This window comes from Phaethon aethereus, assembly GCF_964289735.1.
Source record: "Phaethon aethereus genome assembly, chromosome: 6".
NCBI classification, from domain to species: domain Eukaryota; kingdom Metazoa; phylum Chordata; class Aves; order Phaethontiformes; family Phaethontidae; genus Phaethon; species Phaethon aethereus.
In genome coordinates this window covers 18,946,744-18,969,783 of record NC_138580.1, presented here as the reverse complement: position 1 = coordinate 18,969,783, position 23,040 = coordinate 18,946,744, and the positions used below count along the sequence as shown (strand labels likewise).

Here is a 23,040-nt window from a genome sequence, read left to right as displayed (position 1 = left end):
ACACGAGTACTGGTAGGAGCGAAGGGGTGGGAGCACAACGGCAGGGCAAAGGTAGGCTTGACGTAATCCAGCTTGAGCTGCTATGAATCTATCCAGAGGCTGTGTAAATACTGGTAAAATCGGATGTTCCTGGGAATATTTCCAGACACTAGAATGAGATTGTCTATGCTATTAAACTGTTAAAATGCTCCCCGGCATGAATTTGACCTCTTCTAATTAACACTCTCTGCAAACAATTTCTGGGCACAATTTGGTTGCTAGAATGGTCCCAATAGGCAAATTGCAAGCATAAACTCAGGTCTTTCTGTGCCAGTTGGCCTCAGTGCCCGGCATGTTTCCAGGCATGTTGAGTTTAACTAGTATAGACCCATCCCTACCATCACATCCTGACCCAAGATTGCAGCTACCAGCGGTTTGAGAAGGGAGGTCTGATCCTGCCAGTTCTCATGGTGACAGCAATCTAGTCCTTATAAACTAACTTTGGTAGGATTTAATTTCTGACTAGAAAAAAAGGGTATATGTTTTCAGACCAGCAACACAATGATGAAATTACAATTTTATGCTGCCGTGGGTAGAGTTGGTTGTAAACTCTTATGATAAGGAGAGGGCCTGACCTGAACAAATGATTTTCAAAACTGACAATAGCAGAGAATAAAAGATGGGAAAAGATGAAGTCTACAAAAAAGAAATTTTATTTCCTTTAATAAGGCTGTAAGAAATGCATATTTTTCCTTCATTCCAGGTGTGGTGGGGGGAGAAATAGCAACAACGTGTTATATTGTTGTATCTGTGCTGTGGAATATTTGGCCACTTATTACACAGAGTTAAAGCTGACATGACTTTTTCTCCAAGTCAGTCGCAGAACTGAGGATGCAATTATTCCTCCTTCTACGTATTAAGAAATTCACAACTGCAGCATTGCCTTTTCAGTTTGTAATGTTAATAAATAATAATAATGTTAATAAATTAATGTTAATAATAACTCTGTACCCTGAATTACTGAAGTTAGGTCCTCAATTCTCGTAAGTGATTGCTTTTTGGTTTTTTTTTTTCACAGTTGCCTTTACAACTTTCCCTTCACATCAGGAAATCTGAAAAAATGGGATTTTTACATCTCTCCAGGTACACTCACTTGGCAATACTATGACCGGCCTGGCGAATGCACTCCCTCAGGGAGTGATTAAAGGCATTATTTTAGAGGAGCCTTTTAAGAGTCGCTGTACATACAAAAACCCGCTCTCTTGGCTGGGTTGCTCTAGGACCCAGAGCAACTGGGATTGACAGAAATCTTCACCTGAATGAATTTTCCCCTTATACCTTATAAGGAGTCCAGGAAAACAAGGAAGTGATAACCATGTTCACGTTACTTTATGCACAGCTTGTCCTCTTTACCTGCCCAGGTAGCCCTTGTTTTCACTTTTATTCATGGTCTGTCCCGGTAGGGTTGAAGTTTCCTCGCAATCCGGTGTAGGTGACCTCTGAAAACGTACCCTCTGGGAATGTGTGATTTTTACGACATTCTACCTTTATGCGGACGATAATTAACACGCTAATATTTTTTTGTCACGCAGCCAGCACTGAAAACGAATGGGGATTGAATTGCTTTGCCTCTGTTTCCTATTTCTGCAAAGAAATAACTGTGTGCAAGGTAAGGCTTCTTGCTTGAAGTTGATACGAAATAGCTTTCTGTCTTCTGTATTTAATCAATCCTTTCTGTTTAACGACTTTTTTTTTTTGACAGACTGCTATAGGGCTACCCTGAAAATTCATCTAAGATTTATGTGGTCATTGCATAGCACGACATGTATGAGAGAGACGGGCATTTGAGCAATTTTGGTTACACTAATCACTGTTTGATCCGCTGAGAAACTTAATACTATACATGTGACTGAGTCTTTCACTGCTACTTGCACAATAAATTGAAATTGTATTGAGTATCTACAGACCTGAGTGAAGCAATTTTAAGCATACAGAGTGAACATAAATCTGTTCTTTTAATATCCCTGGTTATGTTGGCAATGTCTTACCTGCCCCATACCAGAAACACATGTAACACTTTATCAGGTGCGCTGGAAAAAACAAGTAACATGTTCTCAGTGAATGCCATTCATAAAGTATGCAAAAGTAAGTATGTTAATTGCCAGCAATTGCAAGTTTTTAATTTTTATTAGAGAGTTAATCTTCTACCAATAGAAATACCTTTATGAAGGAATTTTTTCAGTAATCCTAAATTATGGCTAAATTTTTCACCTCCCACATTCTCTAAATGACAAGATTCTTCATAAATTGAATGATTAAACATATTATAAATAGTCTTTTATCTTCTTGGATTTAAATTTAGGGACTTGTTCTCAGGAAAGAGCAGTGACTTGTGAAGATTGTTTGCTTTCCGGACCACACTGCGCTTGGTGTTTTCAAGAGGTAGAGTAAATGATACAAAAAAATTTCAAAGTAAGACTGGAAGTGTTTGTAGTAGCTCTGAGTGATGAAGTATTGACTTAATTGGGTCAGCCCATGGTTTTGTAATGCATGCAGCACTTAGCGAAGCCTTCCTGGGGATCAAAAGCGGAATTCAATCTAGACTTTATGGTCTATTATTCATTGTTGTGTTTTGTTGGGGTTTTTTGTTTTGTTTTTTTTTTCTTAAATTTCCTCATCTAAGGCAGAAATAAAAGCACTATTGGAGGGGCTCAGGTCATCAGCCTCAGGGCTGACTCACCCACAGCGCTGGTGATGAAGCACCAGACATGAAGTCAGAGACCAGACTGTCTTACATATTACATGCCAAGCCAGACAGTGTAAACAGAAGGTGCTCCAGTCGGTTTGCATATACAAATGCTGAATCTGTGGTTTATTTTAAGTACGATGATAATGTCAGTTTTATAATTAGTATGATATAGGTCTAAGTGTTTTGGCTAAAACATTTGGCTTAAAAAAATAATCTGGATTTTTTTTCCTATATATCTCTTGCAGACTTTCTTTGTAAACCCGGGCAAGTCACTTAACATTCCTGTTTTTAAAACTTTCACCTGTATATGATGCTAAATAATATCTCCCTACCTCACAGTAAACGGTCTAGTCTTAGTTCATTAATGTTAGCAAGATAGTCAGCTATCATAATTAAAAACTTGCCAGAAATAACAGAGAAATAAAATAAGTCTTTTTCATGATAGGTTCTGATTTACATCTTTGCTGTTAAAAATATTTCTTACTCTTTTGACTAGCAATATTATACCTAGGACGGGACTAACATACTGCTTTATGAAATAGCTGACAAAGATCAAACAGCACTTTTAAAAAAAATAAGTTTGCTAAAAGTAGTATAGAGGTTTGCAAAAAATGTTACCATGGGAAAAACCCCCACCCACATTAGTGTGTTTGCAGTAGTTTTTGTGTTTGTACTTAAAAACCAAACCAGAATTTTCTTGAAATGGAATTTGATCACGTAATTTTGACTACTGCCATGTATTTTCAGAAAACAAAAATGAAACGTAATTTATTGATTTTTTTTAATAATTTTTAAAAAATATCTGTGGAACTATTGAAAACTTCAAAGTAGTAAACATGATTTTTTTCTTTATTCATAGGCTCATTCCCTTGTTTACTAGAGAACAACACATCGAGTCAAAAGATGTAGCAGCTTTAGTGTCAGAGTAAACACAAGTGTCGTCAAAGAAACCACTGTTTCCTGTAGGATAAAAACATACCTTGTAATTGTATTTGCAATATGAGTTTGCTTCTTCACACGTTTAGAAAAGCCATCAACTCAAAGTGTGTAACTAAAGGAGATGATATGGATCTCCCTGTGAAAGTTTTATAATGGTACATGATTTTTATGCACACTATATTCAAGAAGCAGTCGGTGGGTTTTTCCCTCGGCAAAGACACCAGATTTGGTCCAAAGAATAATAAACCACAGTTCTCATCAGGTGTCTCAACATTACTTCCACCAAAATATAGGAGATCCCTGACAATTTTCAGGCATGGAGGGTGACATTTTGGTGGAAAAGTGTTGAGGAGAAACAGTAGATCAGAAAAAAACAGTGAACACTGGGTACCCCACCATCAGTTTGTCACAAAATTTGTAGTTTATTTTCTGTGAGTCCTCTTTTCTTCTTAAATGATGATGTTCCATCAGCAGTTCAAAACTGTTTAGGAACGACAGATGAATTTGTGGCATAATCCTGTAATAGAAAAGCCAGGGGCTCACAGGGGCTTTGTGTTATCATTCATTCCCAGTACTATGAGAAGCCAAATGCAGTGCGTGGCACAATTCCCATTCACCCACAATAGAGCACTTTCTCCCAGGATACCAAATCGGTGTAAGTTACATTAATTATACACCTGTGTGACATGATCCATGAAGGGCAAATTTAGATTTCTGTGCCACCTAGATCTCTTTCTGCACAGTTAGTACAAACTTGCACCTTTGTTTCTGTTTCCTGCATTGGATTGACCTTTCAACAGCCAGGTGCTGGTGGTTGGTCAGTAAATACATTTAACTCATCCATTCCTTCTCCTGTTTGCTTTAGAATTACACAGACTCAGCTGGAATTCATGGGAGGTGTGATACCCCAGAAAACCTTTTGTCAAAAGGATGCCAGTTGAATTTGATTGAATTTCCCATTTCAGAAGTAGAAATTCACAGAAACAAGCCCCTAACTGTAGTCACCCAGAAGAACAATTCTGATGTCACACAGATTTCTCCTCAAAAAGTAACTCTCAGGCTGCGACCAGGTAAGTCACTCAGTTCATAGATGTGGGATTTTTTTTTCAGCCAGTGTGATATACTGAAGCTTCTCAGACTGAATGGTCTGAAAGAAAATCTTGATAGAATAATGATAAAAAATCTATGTTGAGTCCAAAATTATCTGTTGACTCATCAGATAAAAACTAGGTTCGACTGAGTTCAAAATATTTTCAGAAGTGTTGGGTACATCATAAAAGTAAGGATGTATTTTTTTAGTTCTTCTATTCTCTTGCAACTGAGGTGGCAGTGAGAGTATGGAAATTCCCCACACCTGCTCCTGTGCCTCTCCTCCTCAGGTCTGGCAAACAGCATACCTCAGAGGCAGCATAAAATCTTGCTTTCAGGATTTACAAGGTACTGGTGACATTTATGGAAACACTCCAGACCTACTTTGGGGTCCTTAAGATGTGAATTTTTCCAGGAGAAAATTTGGAATAAAACACCGTAAGAGACACCCAGTTGGGTCATATCATAGTGTTGGAACTGAGAATAAGACCTGTGTACACTCTGGTTTTCTTTAAATTTCTAAAGTATCGTATGTCCCCCAAGTACTACCTTTAGTTTTAATTAGCTTCATATCTAAATTTTCTAAAGCTGCATACTGCTGAAGTGATGTTCTCATTTTTTTTCAAATTATAGCAATCAGTTGTAAATCTGTGCTTATGGCTCTACTGAAGAACAGTTCAGAAAAAAATCCCACTATAACTGCTTTTAATTTTTCAGACGAGGTTTGAGATTTTTGTTGAAGGAGAATTTTTGAAGTTATTTTGTTAATTCTACTGGTGATTTAAAATACTAGATAATTTTTACCATATATATAAAAGTTTATGAAGAAATTCGCACTGCTCATAACTTCTGTGTAGAAGTGTTAACATGTATCCCATTTTCCCATGACCTTGATAGGACATGAAGAAACAATACAGATCAAGGTTCGCCAAACTGAAGATTATCCAGTTGATCTCTATTACCTCATGGATCTTTCAGCCTCCATGGATGATGATCTGAATACAATCAAAGAACTGGGCTCAACTCTTTCCAAAGAAATGTCAAAACTGACAAGCAACTTCAGACTGGGTTTTGGGTCTTTTGTTGAAAAACCAGTTTCACCATTTATCAAAACTACAGCTGCAGAAATAAACAACCCTTGCAGGTATACAGGGAAGATACCTACATCTGTCTGCATGCCAACATTAAATCATAATATTAATCTTTAGGATAAAATTCAATTCAGCAGCCTCACTGGAACCTTTGCCCTCTTCCAGCTGTAAATGAGTCAGTTTGGGAAATAAGATTTGTTCCTTTTAGTTTCACACTCTGATCATCATTCTGCTGAGTCTTATGTTATGTGGAGAGGGGAATCTGGGAGCAATTCTGCTTTTTAGCTTTTTCTGCTAGATACAAATGTGCTTAATGGGTTAACAAACAAGTACGCGAAATAATTATGCATTTTTCTTTAATTTGCTAGAATATACATGTATATAAGAATTTCATGACGTTGTTATACTAAGCAGGTGCAAACTCAAACCCAACCCAGAATAGCAGTTTCATTGACCCATCAATGTTGTTTTCCTGGTTTTTTTTCCCTTAAGGTCTAGCTGTATCTCCCAAAGCCAGGCTGCCCTAGCCCTTTCCTAACCTACCTGGAGAAGGCATGCTCTGCAGCCTGGAGCAGGACTGCAGCAGCTTGGTGGTGCTCCCTGAATGTCAGTAGGGGACTACAGATCCTGAAGTGCTTCTGAGTATGAAAACAAGACACAGCAGGGAGCACGGCAAGGACCTCATGTTGTTAGCTGGCAGAATGACTCTGCTCTAGGAGGCATTCATTCCCCAGGCTTTACGCAGACCTGTTTGTGCTGCCCACCTCACTGGATGCTCTATGATTCTCTTACATTTTTCACTAGATCTATCTCAGACACAGAGATCCATGACCAAAACCTAATCCAGACAGGCCTGTGAAGTAGCCATCATAGTGATTTTTCACGCTGTATTATCCATAAGCTGTCTCATTTATCTTGTAGAAGTGTGCCATACGAGTGCTTACCCACCTTTGGGTACAAACATGTTTTGCCACTAACAAATGATGCTGAAAAATTCAATGAAATTGTGAAAGGACAGCGAATCTCTGCCAATATAGACACTCCAGAGGGAGGATTCGATGCAATTATGCAGGCAGCTGTTTGCAAGGTAATTGAAACTTCTAGGTGTATTATTAATTATTCTGTATATTACCACTTCTAGTATTATATAATTATATTTCAAAGAAGCAGATCATTATTTTCCAAAATTTTTTTTTAATGCAGTCCAAGAGCCTCATTAGATTTGTGTGAAAATACTTTTGGCTGTTTCAAGGCAAACATGCATATTGCAATATTTTATTGTTTCTTTTTAATTGCCAGGGATAAAAAAATATGAACTGTATAATTACTGGGTCTGTTTTCTTGATTGTTTTTTCTTTTATTATTTTTTATTATCTATGTTTAGAGTAGTAAACAGATTGACATGAACATGGCCAGCCCATGTTATTAAACACAGGGATAGTGAGACAAAATGTTAGCCAAAGACAATGGAATGAACATTATCTGTTACATGAGATGTTGTCATGTTTTTTGCACACACTTTAAAATTATTTCCTTCATTTATTTTGAGATGCCATGCTCTAAATTTTTTGCTGCTTTTCTATATTGTGAGTGCAATACAGCCTGCTAAACTAATGTATTTTAAATGACAGGAAAAAATTGGATGGAGGAATGATTCTCTACATTTGCTGGTGTTTGTGAGTGATGCTGATTCCCATTTTGGGATGGACAGTAAACTGGCAGGGATTGTTATTCCTAATGATGGAAACTGTCATTTGGACCACAATAATGAATATTCCATGTCAACACTTCTGGTAATTTACTATGAATTTTGTACAACTTTCACGTTCTGGAAATTTAAAGACTAACATGAGCAACTTATAAAATTAATGAAAGTATGCCTTCATCACTGAAATGTTGAAGAGTTGGGGAATCCAGATATTATTGCCATCTATTTTATTTGTAATTACACATTTTAGTAAAAAGAGAACAGTGTGTTTGTACGGAATTATGATTGATTCTAGCTAGGAAAAAAGAAAGCACAACTCTTACTCCTGCTAACCTGGAAAACACACAGAACAGGACGGACTAGTATTTCCTTCTGCAGGGAAGGTAAAATTTACATTAATCATGTTCCCTGCAAGGGTGTGAATTCAGAAGGAGTTCAGGAATTTGTAGGACACTGTTCATGTGGAAGAACTTATCAGCTTAAGGTTCAGTGTTCAAAAATACTGAATGTATACACAACAGTGTTCAGCATAGGACAAATACCCAGCTGCTCTGGCACAGTGTTACTCTTTGGATTATAGATACAGATATATAGATATCTCTTTATCTCACAGATGCTACTGAGCCAAGTGTCCCAGTATGGAGGTCAGCACTGTACTTTTCTCAGAGGGGTTTCCTTAAAAACAAGGCGAGGAAATTATATATACTGTATTTTATTTTATTTTGGATACATGTAATCCCTAATTATAGTTTATACTATGCAGACAATACAGTATTTATTATGATCATTTAAATGTGTGTTGCATGGCAGATCATTAGCAACTGGACGCACATGTAAAATGGATTCATGCAGCTCTCTTCTGTTTGTTTGCAGGAGTATCCCACAATTGGACAATTAATTGACAAACTTGTGCAAAACAATGTTTTATTAATTTTTGCTGTAACAAATGAGCAAGTTCACATATATGAGGTGAGCAAATGAAAATGTTCAGTTCTCCTGTATTTATTTTAAGGTTTACCCTTTTTCACAGCTGATACAGTAATTCTAGTATTAAGGACTGAATTCTGTAAAATATTTATGTAAAAAAGTAGCTAAGAAAATATATATCAGAGAAAGGCTCTTTTACTTAGGAAGTTCTTCTTCATGTATTGATTTTGATGTTCTTGAGTAACTTAAATTGGATTTCAAGTTGAATCACACTAATTTTTTAAGTTAAGGATTGTCAAACTAAGTATAGCTAAACTACTCAGTGTAATCATGATGATTAGCCTTTTGTCTTTTATAAGGCTAGAGAAGGACAGTTGAGCCTATTCTTACTTTTATAAGACAATATATTCTGAAATAGACATTTTTCTTCATGCTCAACTGTGAGATAACTTTTTTTCAGCTGACCTGAGAGTTTTATTAATTTGTCTTTGTTCTGTGTCTCCTTCCAATGAGACAAATAGGAAAGTAGTGGCAAGATTAAAAATACAAAACATGATGAACCAAGTCCTCTCCCCTCATAACCACTGAGGGAAAATACTTTATCACAGGATTTTTTGACGTTAGGATTTGCAGAATCCTGTTCTGAATTAGTTTCCTTCTCTGTGAAGTCATGTCATGGGAAATGGGAGCCAAGAGAGAGGGGAGAGCAGAGGAGCAGTGGTCACAGATATGCAAAATCCATATTTTTAATAAACTGAATCAGTCATACTTGTAGCTCCATCAGTCATCTGTGCAGGCACCTGTTTTCAGACTCCACAGGTACAAGCCCTCCTGCAGGCCCATGCTGCCTTTGGTCCGCTGGTGTTCCAGCTGTGAGATGAGGCAAAGCCACCAACGGCTGCTTAACTGTTTTTTCGCAGTGAACATGAGCAAAAGCCCTGTAAGATAAAATAAGGATATTGGCAATTTTTTTTTTCTTTTCTGTCCAGTTCTGCTGCTGTCAAAAAATCTTCACATGCAAAAAGAAATCCTAGACAAGAATTTGGTGAGGATAATAAGGGGGTTTGCAGCCTATGCTTGGCTGCCTGGCTGAATACTGCTGCGTGGCGGGGGACAGGGGAGAGAAATTGTACCTCCCAGTTTATTCAGGTTGCTTGAGAGGAGTCAATAAGGGTGATCCTGCTGATACAATAATCTTGGCTTTCCAAAGGGAAAACCTTCACACAGCATTCCTCATTAAAAGCCAAAAGTAAAGGAATGAGAAGAAGGGTGCTCTTCTGGTGTGATAACCACACTGAAAATAGGAAAGAAAGGGTAGGGAAAAAGGTCCTATGTTATAGCAGAGAGAACTGATGAGCACCTTGAGGCGCTCATCAGTATGATGTTTTTCTATTTCTGTCCTCTGTGTAACCCAGGAAAGACCCCTTGGTGCTTCTCTGACAGGTTCTTCTTGTAGAGTTGTCTTGAGTAAGGCTAATACTCCAGGTGTTTGACAAAAGTTACAAGAGTCTCATCTTTCATAAACTGATTCTCCGATTACAGTCTTGATAAGGGAGGAATCATCCTGCATCTTGGAGCACTGACTGCCTGGCTTTTTTAAAGACTATATTGAATACTGAGCTGAAGCATGAGAATTTAGATCAACAATAGTAGAAGTCAATCACTTACAAATGCAGTGGGATTCTATAGTCATAGCATAGATTAATTAAAATTTGTACATTAAAAAACTTTTACTAAATCTCATTATTGCTCAACAATTTCTTAACAGGGGCCTAATTAATGACAAGTGAGATCTTTTCCCTGATTTTAATAGGAGCTTCATGAATAAGGGCTGTTCTAGGAGGCAGTTTGGAAGTATGTCTTTGATTTACAGACCCTTATTTTGTCCAAAGAAACTTTTCATTCACAGATGGCATTATATTTTCCCTTGGAAATTGCTGGTGGTCACCCTCAGAGTTGGACAACAGTGTTTTTATCAGGGGATTTATATTTCAGTATCCCTGTGTCAGTGTTATACCAGTATCAAAGTTATCAAGTGGCACCCTTTGTTGACTGGGAACACTAAGCAAAGATTTACAGCTAACAAAAAATGCAAGCCATTGTTAAGTCAACTGGGGAATGGTTTGTTCTTGTGACTTTCTTTGTTAGAAAAAAAAAAAGTGTGACTGTCTTCTATCTTGTAGGGTATATAGTAATCCCATTCAATATATTCTATCTGCTGCTTTCATCGTTTCAATATTGCTTTCTGTCACTTATTTGGATAGCTATAGTTGTTATGGTCTGCTTTCTGTCCTGTAGGTGATGTGGAAAATCAGTCAAAGCAAGTACAAAAATCATATTACAAGTATCACTGCAGTTTTTCCACACTACAGTATACTTTCAAGGGTGTATGTAGGACCTGCAAACAGGACAATAGTGTCATGTTTTCATCTGCGTGATTCAAATTGGTAATATAAATGTATTAAGCACCAGGTATCCATGCTTAAGAATGTAAAAAGAACAAAGCAAGACAATGAGCGTTATCCTTGTGTTAAGGCCACGGCTCAGGAAGCCTGTAAAGAGCTGGGAGAGGACCCTAAACTGGCACTTGGGCACCACCATTAAAACACTCTTGTCTTGGTGTTTTACTTCTTTTTAAAACCCTCAGTGATGGACATTCTGCAGTGTCCCACAGAAAACCCTCCCAAACTTAATTATACTTTGAGGTGGAAAGCCTCTCCCCCAAATATCTCATCTCAGATGTACTTGAACTCAGCATCTAATTATATCAGACCCCAAAATGGACCATTGCTATTTATAAATCAGTTCTTAGGGACAAATGTACCTTAAAATGACTGTGAGGACTTAGAAAGCACCTCTTTAAATAGACTTGATAGATTCCATTAGTCTTAAGTGCAGTGTTCAGACTGACAAATATATGTTTTATATTTCTAGCCCTGTATAATCCCCAACAATTTGGCCCAAAATAATTCAGTCATTTAATATTCTTGATCCTCTCCAACTGAATTTTCAGTTTATCCACTCACATGTATGCGTATTATTATCTAACACACAAATATTATGGATTGTACAAGCGCAGAATATGTATGTTTGTAACAAAGCTGGTTTTAGTTTTACTCTTCCCATGCAACCAAACAGCTAGCACACAGCAATCTAAAAGAGGAGGAAGGTTTAGGTCCAATGCTCTCCCTGACCACAAGAGCCTTAAAAGCAGTCACGTGGAAACTTTTATAAGGCCACCTAAAATTAAATACAAGAGAGGGGAGGAAGTTCCTTACACTGAGCCCTGATAATTTGAGATTATTCATAAAAAGGATTTTTTTTTCCCAAAAAAAAGTCTTTTAAGATATATTCATATATGTCTAACTTTTTGCATCATTAGTCTCAGCTGAGTCTTACCAAAAGAGCAGGGAATGTTTTTGGTTCCATAAAAGCTATTCACTCAAAAAGCATCTGTGAATATTGCAATAATAATGATATTTTGACAAACTGTGTAAATCCTGTTTTGGTATAAAAGAAAACACCAATCTTTAAGGTTTCATGAAGTAGTTGTTGTTATTGTTGATATTATTTGTTTTCAGGCAGAGTTCTTTAAAAATTTATTAAAACATAAATGAGGGAAAAGACTCCCTCTTTTATCCTGACTAGGCAGCATTTCTTTTGAAACAGGCATTGCTCGTTTTTGAACAAATTATTTCTTTTTATATCATAGGAAAGTACGGCTTGATAATTGGGTTTTTCAGACTGCATTTCACTGCTGAAAATTGAACTAAAAATACTCCAGTCTCCACACTTTTAGAGAATTTCAAATTATTTTTATAAATTTGTCATGACACACTATTTATGATGAAAATTCTTCTATCATTTACACTGCTAGAAGTTAGACATAACCCCACTGAACTTAAATATATAATTTTCAAATTTCATTAGCATGAATCAGAGTATCTCTATAAAAAGGCAGTTCATCTTTTAATGAATATTTTCTAAAAGACTAAATTCCATTACATCTTTTGGATAGTTTTATGACAGTAGAACTCCAAAAGCATCAGTCTGCCTCACCTTGTTAATGGTTAAACAGAAATATGTGCTAAAGGCATGGTTTAACCAATGGACTGGAGATACACATCTAGACCAGTCTTGCAACGTCATCCTTGTATCACCATGCAGAAAATTTTTGTTCAAAGAGGAAAGATAAAATGAAGTCTTCGGAACAGTATATCCTTGCTGTTTGTTTTGCACGCCACAGATTAAAGGGTGCTGTGCTTTAAGTTCCAGGTTTCTTATAATTATCTCCTGAAAGGTCCATGTGTACAAAATGCAGAGTTTCAGTATTCTAAGAATCCTTGAGAGAGCACTAATCACAGGAGGAGTCAGGAATGCAAACTCACCAGCTGTAACATAAAATGCAGTTAATCCCGCTGATTTACAATAGCACTTTAGAAATCTAATGAATGATAAGTATTCTATACATAATATATAAAGTAATCACAGGGCTTTTAGAGATGTAAAGTGTAAGAGGGATATAAGGGTATCAAATTATCCATGTTTATTAATAGCTCTCTGAAATGTTGTTAAATTAAAATAACAGCATTGATATGATAAATTGCAAAGGAAAATGAATGTTAAAATGTGTGGTTTTATTGATGAACACTTATTATTTTTCAAAGGCATGGGTACAAGCAAGGGAAGTTCATGTAGTTAACAATCAGGCAAAATAAATTTTAATCGAGTGTATTTAAAATCTAGCTGCTAGATGTCTTGTTAGTGTCACAATGCAATTTAATGCAAAAAGAAAACTTATCACTGAAATAAATTGTTAAATTGGCGCTATATTATTCAATATACAATTAATTATAGAATCATAGAATGGTTTGGGTTGGAAAGGACCTTAAAGATCATCTAGTTCCACCCCCCCTGCCATGGGCAGGGACACCTTCTGGTAGACCACGTTGCTCAAACCCCATCCAATCTGGCCTTGAACGCTGCCAAGAAAGGGGCATCCACAACTGCTCTGGGCAACCTGTTCCAGTGCCTCACCACCCTCATAGTGAAGAATTTCTTCCTTAGATCTTATCTAAATTTACCCTCTTACAGTTTAAAGCCATTACCCCTTGTCCTATCACTACATGCCCTTGTAAAAAGTCCCTCTCCAGCTTTCTCGTAGGCACTGGCAGGCTGCAATAAGGTCTCCCCAGAGCCTTCTCTTCTCCAGGCTGAACAACCCTAACTCTCTCAGCCCGTCTTCATAGCAGAGGTGCTGCAGAACTTTGATCATGTTCATGGCCCTCCTCTGGACTTGCTCCAACAGGTCCATGTCCTTCTATACTGAGGCCCCAGAGCTGGACGCAGGACTGCCGGTGGGGTCTCATGAGAGCAGCGTAGAGGGGCAGAATCACCACCCTCAGCCTGCTGGTCATGCTGCTTTTGAGGCAGCACAGGATATGGTTGGTCTTCTGGGCTGCAAGCACACATTGCTGAGTCATGTTGAGCTCCTCATCAACCAACATCCACAAGCCCTTTTCCTCAGGGCTGCTCTCAATCAATCCTCCACCCAGCCTGTATTTGTGCTTGAGATTGGCCTGACCCACGTGCAGGACCTTGCACTTGGCCTTGTTGAAGGCCTTGAACCTTCATGTGGTTTGCACAGGCCCACCTCTCAAGCCTGTCAGGATCCCTCTGGATGGCATCCCTTCCCCCCAGCATATTGACTGCACCACACACCTACAGATAATCATAGCCACATATCACTGGGATACATGTGGAGTGTTACATTGATCACAAACTAGCCACAGTTTTTTAAGGGCCTTTATTCAAAGTTCTTGTAGCCCTTAGTTTAAACTTCTTAACTTCTGTGCCCTCACTAACCAGAATTCAAGGTGCTCAGTTGCTTGCAGAAGTGACTTCTGTTATTCAATGTAGGGTCCAAGACTCTCAAATAGTACAGTAACAGCAGAATCTGGTTTTGGTTATTTTTATTAGATAAAAACACAACTGTTGATAGAATATATCTTCATTCTAAATTTGAAAAATTATAGCTGAAAAATACTATAGTATCAAACTTCCAAGCACACAGAGGTGATTTAGCAATATATTATTTTCAGTGAAATTAATTTTTTTTTTTCACCCATTAATTTTCAATGAAACGATCACTTCTCCCTAGGACTTTTTCATTGAATCTGCAAGGGTCCTTGAAAATGTCACTATTATTTATTTTGGTTGGCTCCAATATATTTCGTTCTTTTCCAGACGGTAGCTCCTTGTCACCTACCTTGTCACCTAGTCTTCTTTTATCCTTTAATTTTTTTATTTTTCAATTTTCAGAACTATGCAAAACTTATTCCTGGAGCTACTGTTGGGCGACTACAGAAGGATTCTGGAAATATTCTCCAGTTGATCATTGCTGCATATCAGGTAAAGTGGTTTCTTCTTGCATGTCTATATTTTCAAAATTAGGTTGCAGTTTGGTAAAAACAAGTGTCTCTGATTCTTTTTCTGCACTAGTTACAACATCATTTTTTATGCTTAAGCGTTGGCCTTAACAGGAAAAGTTTTGTTCACGCTGAGGATTAAGTGAGCACAGAAACAAAATTCCTATAACCTTCTGTCATTCCTTGGTTCTGCTGGAATGCTAAATTCACATCGGTGTCTCATCTGACCTGCCTTGTTCATAGTCCTGTATTTCACACCTACTCTTAAGCCTTCTCTAACACAGGTATTCAGGTCTCCCGGTTCAATACCTCAACAGGGACTCAACTCTTCCCATCTGTAGCTGTCACCAGAGCAGATGCACAATTGGTCTGCAGGAATATCTGGGGAAAAAAGCTCTATCCTGCGCTCACTGCTCTTCTCTGCTTTAGCAATTTGATGCTGCCCCTGTGAGGCTGTTCTGAGGTTTTTAAAAAGCAGAACACAGGAGATGAAATGGGTTTGTTTAGATAATACCACGAAATACTGTAAAGATGACAGGAACATAAACACAGTGCTGCTCTTCAGAGCTTTGTTTGTAAAATGCATCCTGGCTGCCTGGTTCTCTTCTGTCAGGGGAATGTTTTTATACAGTTTTACATGTCTTTACACAGATATATTAATTTGCATATATGCTGATATACCACAGATCTCTCTCTTGCATCACAGCCCCTTTTTGTTAAAAACCTGCTCTACCAGTTGGCTACAATGCCAAACAACTCTTTGCAAAGTTTCTTTGCTTCTGTTTCTTTCCTTATTTTTTTTTCTGCTCTTCCTATATCACCTGAATGAGAGGATCATCATTATGCCCGAAATTATTTTAGTGTTGATGATAGGAAGGCCAAGCAAATCCTTACAACTCTTAAAAAAGCAATAGAACTGATGAGTTATGATTTTTTAAATGAAATACAAAATATCAGAAGATTCTTTATCCTATGGAAGATTAAATAAGCAAAGAACTTTAAGGTTAATCTTGGGTGTCTACATATTGAAATAAATATGGAGGGAAATCTTTATGTGAGTTAAGCTATTGCTAAACATCCTGTGGCACCAGGATTTCACTTCTGGAGTCCAACCTGTTGTTAGTCATATCTGGTTCCTGTCAGGATTTCTTGAGGCTGGCACTCTAACTTATAGACAGAGGTGCCTACATTCAACAGCTGAAATACCATTTTGTTGTCCAGCAAGTAATGGAAAAATATAAAATAATTGTCTCAGTACTCTGTCCTGCTGCCTTTGCTGTAACATTGTGTAAAGTGCAGGATGGTGCTTCCTCTAATTGCAGTGTCATGGCATCTTCTGCCTTGCTGAACACTGGAAAGGTGGAGAGTGCATCCTTGCCTCTTCCCATAAGCGCTACCTATTGTCTATGATTTTTTTTCCTACTGTCCTTTTTGAACTTGCTGATATTTTCAGTCTCCATTCCCTCCTGTGGCAAAAAGGAGTTCAATTGCACTGTGTCAAGCTACATTTTTCTTTTTCCCATTTTAAACTACTCCCTATGCTTTAAAGTTTCACTGAGTGCACCTTAGTTATGGTATTGCAGGGTTTGGTGAATAACAGCTCTGCATTCACCTTATCTTCATGTCTTCATGATTTCATAATATTTTATCACTCAGACACTTTTCACCCCCACAACCTTCTCTCCAAATTGGACAATCTCAGGCTTTTAAGTCTCTCCTCAGCTGCTTCATCCCCTTGGTGACTTTAGCTGACCTTCTCTTTACCCTCCCTGACTCCAATGAGTCCTTCCTGAGGTGTGGAGACCAGAAGAGCTTGCAGTACGCAAGACAGGGCACACTGAGGTTTATTACAGAGGCAAAATGATGCCCTCTGTCTTGTTCTCAACACCCTGTCTCATGACGCCCAGGACACTGTTGGCTTTTTAGCTGCTACATGCTGAGCAGATCATCTTCCAGAGCTGTCAGCGGTGACCCTGGTGCTGATCCTGAGTTGTTTTGGCTGTGCGGTCTTGGAGGGGGCTCTGAGCTCGGTGCTAGCTCCACTCCCGTAGCGGCAGGAGGGTGGCTGCAGGAACGGTATTCCTGCCTTCGGGCCATAGCTCGTGTCATTCAGGTACAGCATGTCTGGACCACGGACCAGAGTTGCTCATAGGTTCTTAAAATCCCACATACGTTTCAAGACGTACAAAGTGTACAAGTAGCAACATGTCACACTCAAAATTTCCCAGAGCCCATTTTATTACACTTAACCTTAAAGGTTAACGATTTTATTGTTCTGTGCATGTGTTCTGAAAATCTTCCAAGCAGAAAACACTGAAAATCACTTTATTTGATATAAGTGAAGACATCTGAATTTTGGGGGACTGGGGAGGGGATAGTGAGCGTTAAAAATCACAGGCAAAACAGAAGATCTATTTCCATTTCTGTCACAGCCCCCTCATGATACTCTCAGCAGTGTAATTCAATGCCTGGTGTCTCTGTTTCTTTACCCACAAAAAAGGAATAAATAACTATTTGCTCCCCAAGAGTAGAGTTAGGCTAAAACTTGAATGCTTTTAAAGTGCTTTCAAGTCTTTACTTGCTGTATAAACACAAGGTTTGCTAATACCATTCACCATGTGTTGCTATCTAAACGCTTCAGAGAGGAAGTAAGCAAGTTAAGAAAGTCTGAGCTGTCAAAATATTTGTTACAGGCCGTTCTCGTGTTCTTTCCAAGTATGATTCATTTTCTTCTGTAGGCATATTTCTGCCTGCTTTGTTTAACGTTGAATTCTGCATAACTTTGTATTGCAGAGCTGTAGGCTAAATTGCATTGTGACAGATATCAGGCTGTTTGATTAAAGTTATTCCAGGATTTTAAAATTTCAGAAAAAATCCACTCTTTTTTCAGTGCTTGGTTCCCTTTTCACTTACAGGAAAATAAGACCAAAGAAATAATATATTAAAACAGGACAGATAACACAAGGACACAAGTTTGTAACACTGTTTTGTCTGCTGTTTCATTCAGACAAATTTTTGAACCACAAATGTTTCTCTTTGAATGACTTCAAGCTCACTAAACTGCCTGCTATTTGTCCCCAAACTACGCTCAGGCAACTTAGTAGATTTAAAACACTGTTAGAAGTCCTCACAGATATTAAGATCTAAGAAACTGGAGCTTGTCACGGTTTATGCATGCATTTTCAGTGGCATAAATTGCGTAGCTGGACCTCTCAGAACAGCAAGGCATGTTCATAATGACCCAGTACAGGAACCAGGATTCAAAGTATTAGGACTTGGTGTTCAGCAGCATTTAATTTTCTCTCATGGTTGCACTCTATTAGAATCTCATAGCTTTGCAGCTGGTGGAAGAGGGACTATTTGGTGATATATCCTGGACATTAGCACATACCAACATTCACAGTTTTATGTAGAGGTTTGCTATATTTGGTCCTTTTGTGAGAGCCCTGATATTGCAAACAGATTATTTTCTAAGAATCTCTGCATTGTTTCAATAGCAACATAAGCACCTAACTCTAAAACAAACGTGAAGGGAAAACTGGACACACCCAGAGCCACCAAGATTACCAACCTGATGCCCAGTGTGCAGTTTTACTGCTCTGGCTGTGTGCTGGGAAGAGCTCTGGGTATTACATGGATGTATCTTGCACAACGTGTTCCTATCCTTTATTAAAGTGCTTTGGTTTACTGACAAGGTTTTCCAAATGAAAAGACATTAAAAAACCCCCACCAAACGCAACCCTAAGACAAATTTCCAGGGAATCCAGGACATGTACAAAGGACAGGGAGTTGTTGGTTATGCAGGTTTATACCTATTCTACTTTTAGTTTGTTTTACCGCACCAGACCTTTACTCCAGTGAGTCATCCTGGTGCCTTTACTAGAATGATTCACTGGAGTAAGGTCAATGAGGTCCTCATGCTTCTGACTGAAGTGCAGGGGGTATTTTGTAAAGCAATTAAGCTCACAAGAGCTTTTGCTCAGCAATTGCTAAGGTACTTCTGAAAAATTTCCATTTACTGGATCCACAGTCCGATGAAGTCATAGGGAATTTACCCATGGTCTGCTATAGGCTTTGGATTAAGGTTGTGTAAGCAAAGTTGCTATAAAATATTTTAAAGAGTTAACTATAAAAAACCTGGGTGTGAGAGAGTTCAGGAAGTAAGTTTTTCACTTAAGAAATGAAAGTTTGGTTGAACAAATTAATTTAAGAAATGCGTACACTGTTGAACACAACTTGGAATAGAACTGACAGCTCATGAAGCAGAAATTTCCACCAGGAGAAAGGAACGGAGCGGGCCCCCAGCTGCGCGAGCTCACCGTGGGACTCAGCTCTGGCTCTGGCCCTGCAAACGTCGAACTTGGTCATGAAGGCCCTGCACTGAGGCAAAACTGAGCTCGGAGCCTGCCCTGCTGTGAGAGAGATTGTGAGGTTTGATTCTACCAGCTGAGATAAATGGGGAGCAATATTGACATAGGCTGGCTAATCAGGAAAAGCCCAGTGCTAGCAATGCAATCAGGGACACAAAGCCATTCCTTGGTAAGACCGGAGCTAAAGGAAAACCCATATCAGTCAGCAGAGTACTTAGTGATGAAAGATTATTTAATAAAAGACTGAATTTATTCTCCTGCGAGGGCAGGAAATAAGCGCCGTGATAGCGGATATTAAACTGATACCACTGTTGCTTTCCACTGAAAACCGGTTCTGTCGGCGCTTTGTTTCACTCGTTCTCCATTTTTCTTGCAATGGAGAAGTCTGTAAATAAAGCACAAGCCCACAAATTTACTCCCGTGAAGGTCAGGAGAAGTTACAATCCACATTACACATATGTGGAGCATTGGCAGCATTTGGCAGTGTTACCACTTCATTCATCTCATGCATTTTTCCTTTAAGGAGCTGAGGTCTGAGGTGGAGCTGGAGGTCTTGGGAGAGACAGAAGGACTCAATCTCTCTTTCACGGCCATCTGTAACAACGGGACCCTTTTTCCACATCAGAGGAAATGCTCTCATGTGAGAGTGGGAGACACAGTAAGTAAAGAACATGTCTTTCTCAAAAGACATGAATTCTGGAGAATTTAGGAAACCAAGGTAGAGAGTTTGCTCTTTACCGAATAATCTTCCTCCAAACAAATTACAAGAACAGCAGGTGATATCTACGACCCCATTTGTTCTGTCCTCCACATGTGCTTCCAGAGTACTCTGCAGGGCTGCAGCTCTGAACAGCCACCATCTTCTCTTCCAGGTCTCTTTCAACATGACCGTAAGTCTCTCCTGTGAAAAAACCAGAAGGCGTATTGTGATAAAACCAGTGGGGCTCAGCGACACGCTGGAAATGGAAATTCATCCCCAGTGCAGCTGTAATTGTCAGGCAAAGGCTGAGATGAACAGCCCAAAATGCAACAAAGGGAAAGGATCGTTCGAGTGCGGGGTGTGCGTCTGCAGCCCGGGGTACGTGGGGCCACGCTGCGAATGTGACGAGAGCTTCCTCGGTGACAGCTCCTGCAAGGCCTCAGCAGAGCAGAGCTCCTGCAGCGGGAGAGGTGACTGCTACTGCGGGCACTGCCTTTGCCACCCGTCCCTGTACGGAAAGGTGTACGGGCCACGCTGCGAATGCGATGACTTCTCGTGTGTGAGACACAGAGGGCTCCAGTGTGGAGGTACGGGCCCTTGGCGCTAGTTTTAGCGTCTGCACTTCAGAGCTTTATTGTCTGACTCTGAGCTATGAACTTTGTGAATCTGTGTTTTCATCATATATTTTCATCATCTATTCAGTTGCAATCAATTCTGTATAAAGTGCAATTTACTATTTCTGAATGATCTTTAGACTTAAAACAAGAAAGAATTTTTAGCCCTGTTTTCAAATTTAAAAGAGACACCCTGAACCACTCCATAGCTAGCCTAAGTTGCAGGGCTTTATTGGAGCATATCAACTACCATCACACTGGGGCAGACTTTTAATGGCTTTAGATGATTTTAGCTCAAAGGACATTTAGGTAAGTATATTGACATACATCGGTGTTAGCTAGTTTACAATTTCACTCTGACATAATTATCAAAGCATAGCAATCTTAATGAATTAATCTTGATTAATCACTTATCACTAGGATAATTCTGATATTTTTATAATTTTAAACCAGTAATCTCAATGATTCTTGGTTTATCTTAGTAAGATACTATCAGAATTTGAGAACTTGTATTTACAATTTTTTCCTGGGCTATACCATTATAAATCAGAAGCGATTCTATGGAAACAACAGGAATAGCATTAAACTGGCAGGAACCAGCCATGAGATTGTGCTGACTAGATAGGCTGAAATTATGCTGCTCTAAATGAAAGAGGATTTACCCATTAGGTTGTGCGCTGTCAGCAGATAAGATCAGTGTGGAGGACTCCAGTGAAGAGAATGGAGCTGCACTGGCTTACAGCCATTCTAAGCAAAAATTCGATCCTCTGGCTTAAAAGTGAAAATGCTGGGGGAGGATGAAAGATGCTTAAGAGTGAGAAGAGTTGGAGGGGGGGAAAATATCTGCTATTAAGGAGAATGTTTTCAAAGGCCATTATTCAGATTCTTATTAAGAGACTGATTTGAGATATAATAAATGTTTTTCCAGGCAATGGTGACTGTGATTGTGGGGAATGCATGTGCCACGGTGGATGGACTGGTGAATACTGTAACTGCACAACCGACACCAGCGCTTGCATTGCTGAGGATGGGACACTGTGCAGTGGGAGAGGCGAATGTGTCTGTGGGTCGTGTGCTTGCACCCATCCAGGGGCTTCAGGCCAAACGTGTGAAAAGTGCCCTCTCTGCGGTGATCCTTGCAGTTCCAGGCGGTAACGTGCTTGTTTTAAGTCTCTGATGTTTGTACCACCCAGGTATCTATTTCCTATGCTGCCTCAGCAGTGTGTTTCCTGCTGCTACTGTAAATTGGATTTACAGACCAGAACCCAAGAGCTTCCTTGCCCTTTGAGAGGAGCAGCTGTACGCCAACCATTTATCAGCATTACTCCTGTACAAAAGAACTTTAGGGAAAACAATGTAATCACCTTCAAGCAGCACAAGTAAAACATCACACTTCCACTGTTCTCACTGGCGGTACAGCTAATCAGAATGGTAGCCTTATATGATAACATCAGACAAAAACAGATGAACCTCCTTCCAGTCCACAGTACAGAATAAAAACATCCCAGCATAGCTGCTACAGCAAAAATGAGGACTTATGTCAAAAATTGGCATTTGTATTATGGTTCTCATGCACATGAATTAATAAGGTCATGCTCTCTGCTCAAGCTTTATACGTGTGCAAATTCATAGTCCAAATTAAGTTAAGCTTGTATGAATTAAAGAGGCCCAACTATGATAAACTAGGTCATAGTCTGGGGATGAAATCAGTGAGTAGCTGTATGTCATGTATAAGTTGATGACAAATTGATTGTACATGGTGAAGTGTCTTCTGTTCACTGAGCATGCAAAATGTATGTAGCTTTCCTGCTCTGATGTGTGGTGTATGCTACGGTGCATGATAGGAAATGCAACCAAAAATATGTGTAACATAAAGCTGACCACACTAAGTACACCCATGCTTACGCTTGTATTACATGAGCTCTTGCAGGGCTAAAGTCAGTCCAAATTGAGCAGAATTTGGTAGAAATTTAAGCTAGAAGTTGAATTAGGCTTCACAGAATACATGTTAATGACCCTGGTTTTGCTTGCTGAGTGCCAAGTCAGTGCTAAGTTGCATTAATGCTTCATGACTCTGTCACATCTACTTATTTAGAGTTGAGGCCCATTTCTCTTCCATACCAGCTCTTTGCAACTGTATTTTCATGCCTGTCATTGCAGTCCACGCTATATCTGAGATGAGAAGCTATTCTGTGGCATGTGATTTAGTCGTCATTAATATTAGTGCTAAATTGGACCTACAAAAGCAAGCCAAACAGTTTGTTCAAAGCTTTAAGTAAAGAGAACTTCTGCATGCAACTGCTCTGAACACGAAGGACAATGTTGCTGCTTTGCTCTGTCCAATTTTGCAGAGAATAAAAAATATAAAGTTACACGTTGGGCATTACATTAGCCTATTTAAACATGGATATTGTATGCGGTGTTAGACCTTTTCCCTATTCCCTTG

At 38.9% G+C, this 23,040-nt stretch overlaps 1 protein-coding gene across 1 annotated transcript in view; it reads left to right on the top strand.

The window, feature by feature from the left end:
- Positions 1-1,587: 1,587 nt before the first annotated feature.
- Positions 1,588-23,040, top strand: part of ITGB6 (integrin subunit beta 6) — a gene marked incomplete at both ends in the record, with an annotated part of 31,115 nt that continues 9,662 nt past the window's right edge. The window contains 11 exon segments of the mRNA XM_082001402.1: positions 1,588-1,648; positions 2,342-2,421; positions 4,533-4,737; positions 5,654-5,900; positions 6,769-6,934; positions 7,479-7,640; positions 8,429-8,524; positions 14,804-14,893; positions 19,804-19,938; positions 20,153-20,567; positions 21,523-21,745. Of these exon segments, the coding sequence (XP_081857528.1) occupies positions 1,588-1,648; positions 2,342-2,421; positions 4,533-4,737; positions 5,654-5,900; positions 6,769-6,934; positions 7,479-7,640; positions 8,429-8,524; positions 14,804-14,893; positions 19,804-19,938; positions 20,153-20,567; positions 21,523-21,745 (1,880 nt within the window).